At 33.2% G+C, this 1,291-nt stretch overlaps 1 protein-coding gene across 1 annotated transcript in view; it reads right to left on the minus strand.

The window, feature by feature from the left end:
* Nucleotides 1-374: 374 nt before the first annotated feature.
* LOC106477390 (hemicentin-1-like) overlaps nucleotides 375-1,291 on the minus strand; it is a gene marked incomplete at both ends in the record, with an annotated part of 6,098 nt that continues 5,181 nt past the window's right edge. Inside the window, one exon of the mRNA XM_013937965.2 lies at nucleotides 375-533. Coding sequence (XP_013793419.2) covers nucleotides 375-533 — 159 coding nt within the window. The remainder of the gene's footprint in view (nucleotides 534-1,291) is intronic.

Below are 1,291 nucleotides of genomic sequence, written 5' to 3' on the forward strand. Positions count from 1 at the left end.
AAACATTCACACTCGTGATCAAAGTAGTCCATCTACAGTCAGTATAAACATTCACACTCGTGATCAAAGTAGTCCATCTACAGTCAGAATGTCCTTTACACTTATAACTAGTGTAGTCCATCAACAATCAACACAAATGTTCACACTCATGATCATAATAGTCCATCTACAGTAATAATAATAATAGGCACATTTTAAAATATTCCTTTCATATTTCACCCTTAGCTGATAGTTGAGTACCAACTTAAAGTAATTATTTATAAATATTTATATATGCAACTAGAGTTGCTGCTGTAGTATGTATGGAACAACGAATTGTTAATACTGTCTTTAATTAAATGAATCATAATACAAGTAGGTAAAAAACAACACACGACTCACCAAGTTTTTTAGATCTTGTGCTGTCAACACTTGTCCATCTTTGAGCCATGACACTTGTGGTGTTGGATTGCCAGAGACATTACATTCCAAATGGACCCAATCACCCTTTACACTTAAAGGATTTGGGCTTGAAGACTGGATTGCTGGGGGTTCTGAGGAAATAAGAAAATAAAATACCTTAAGTGTTGATACCTGAAAAGGATCAATGTGAAAAATTTGACCTGAGGTTTAAGAAGCCCAATAATAAAAATAAAAATGGTGAACCCATAAAGACAAGGACAACTAAAACACTTTCAGAAACTGATTCTTACGAAGCTTTTACTACATCATGAAGGACATTGATCCAAGCCTGGGTTAAGTGTAGATCTTGTTTTGTAGTTTCTTTTAAATATTAAAAACTAATTTATAATTGAAATGACACACATGTACTTTCAATATACCAATATTAGACCATTAAGTTGTTACTGTGAACTATACTGATGAAATGAAATCAAATTATAGTATGAAAAACTAAATAATTCTCTTTCTTCAAAAACAAATTAGTCTTTACTAATTTTACATATGAATAGGGAGATTAAAAACAAGAGCATTCAATGAAATAGTTTAAAATCATGTGTGGTAGATAATAAAATGGATGTGATGAACCACTGTATTATGTGATGAACCACTGCTTCATGTAATGAACCACTGTATTATGTGATGAACCACTGTATTATGGGATGAACCACTGTATTATGGGATGAACTACTGTATTATGTGATGAACCACTGCTTCATGTGATGAACCACTGCTTCATGTGATGAACCACTGTATTATGTGATGAACCACTGCTTCATGTGATGAACCACTGCTTCATGTGATGAACCACTGTTTCATGTGATGAACCACTGCTTCATGTGATGAACCACTG

The sequence above is a fragment of the Limulus polyphemus genome, unplaced genomic scaffold (genome assembly GCF_000517525.1).
Source record: "Limulus polyphemus unplaced genomic scaffold, Limulus_polyphemus-2.1.2 Scaffold14731, whole genome shotgun sequence".
NCBI lineage: Eukaryota > Metazoa > Arthropoda > Merostomata > Xiphosura > Limulidae > Limulus > Limulus polyphemus.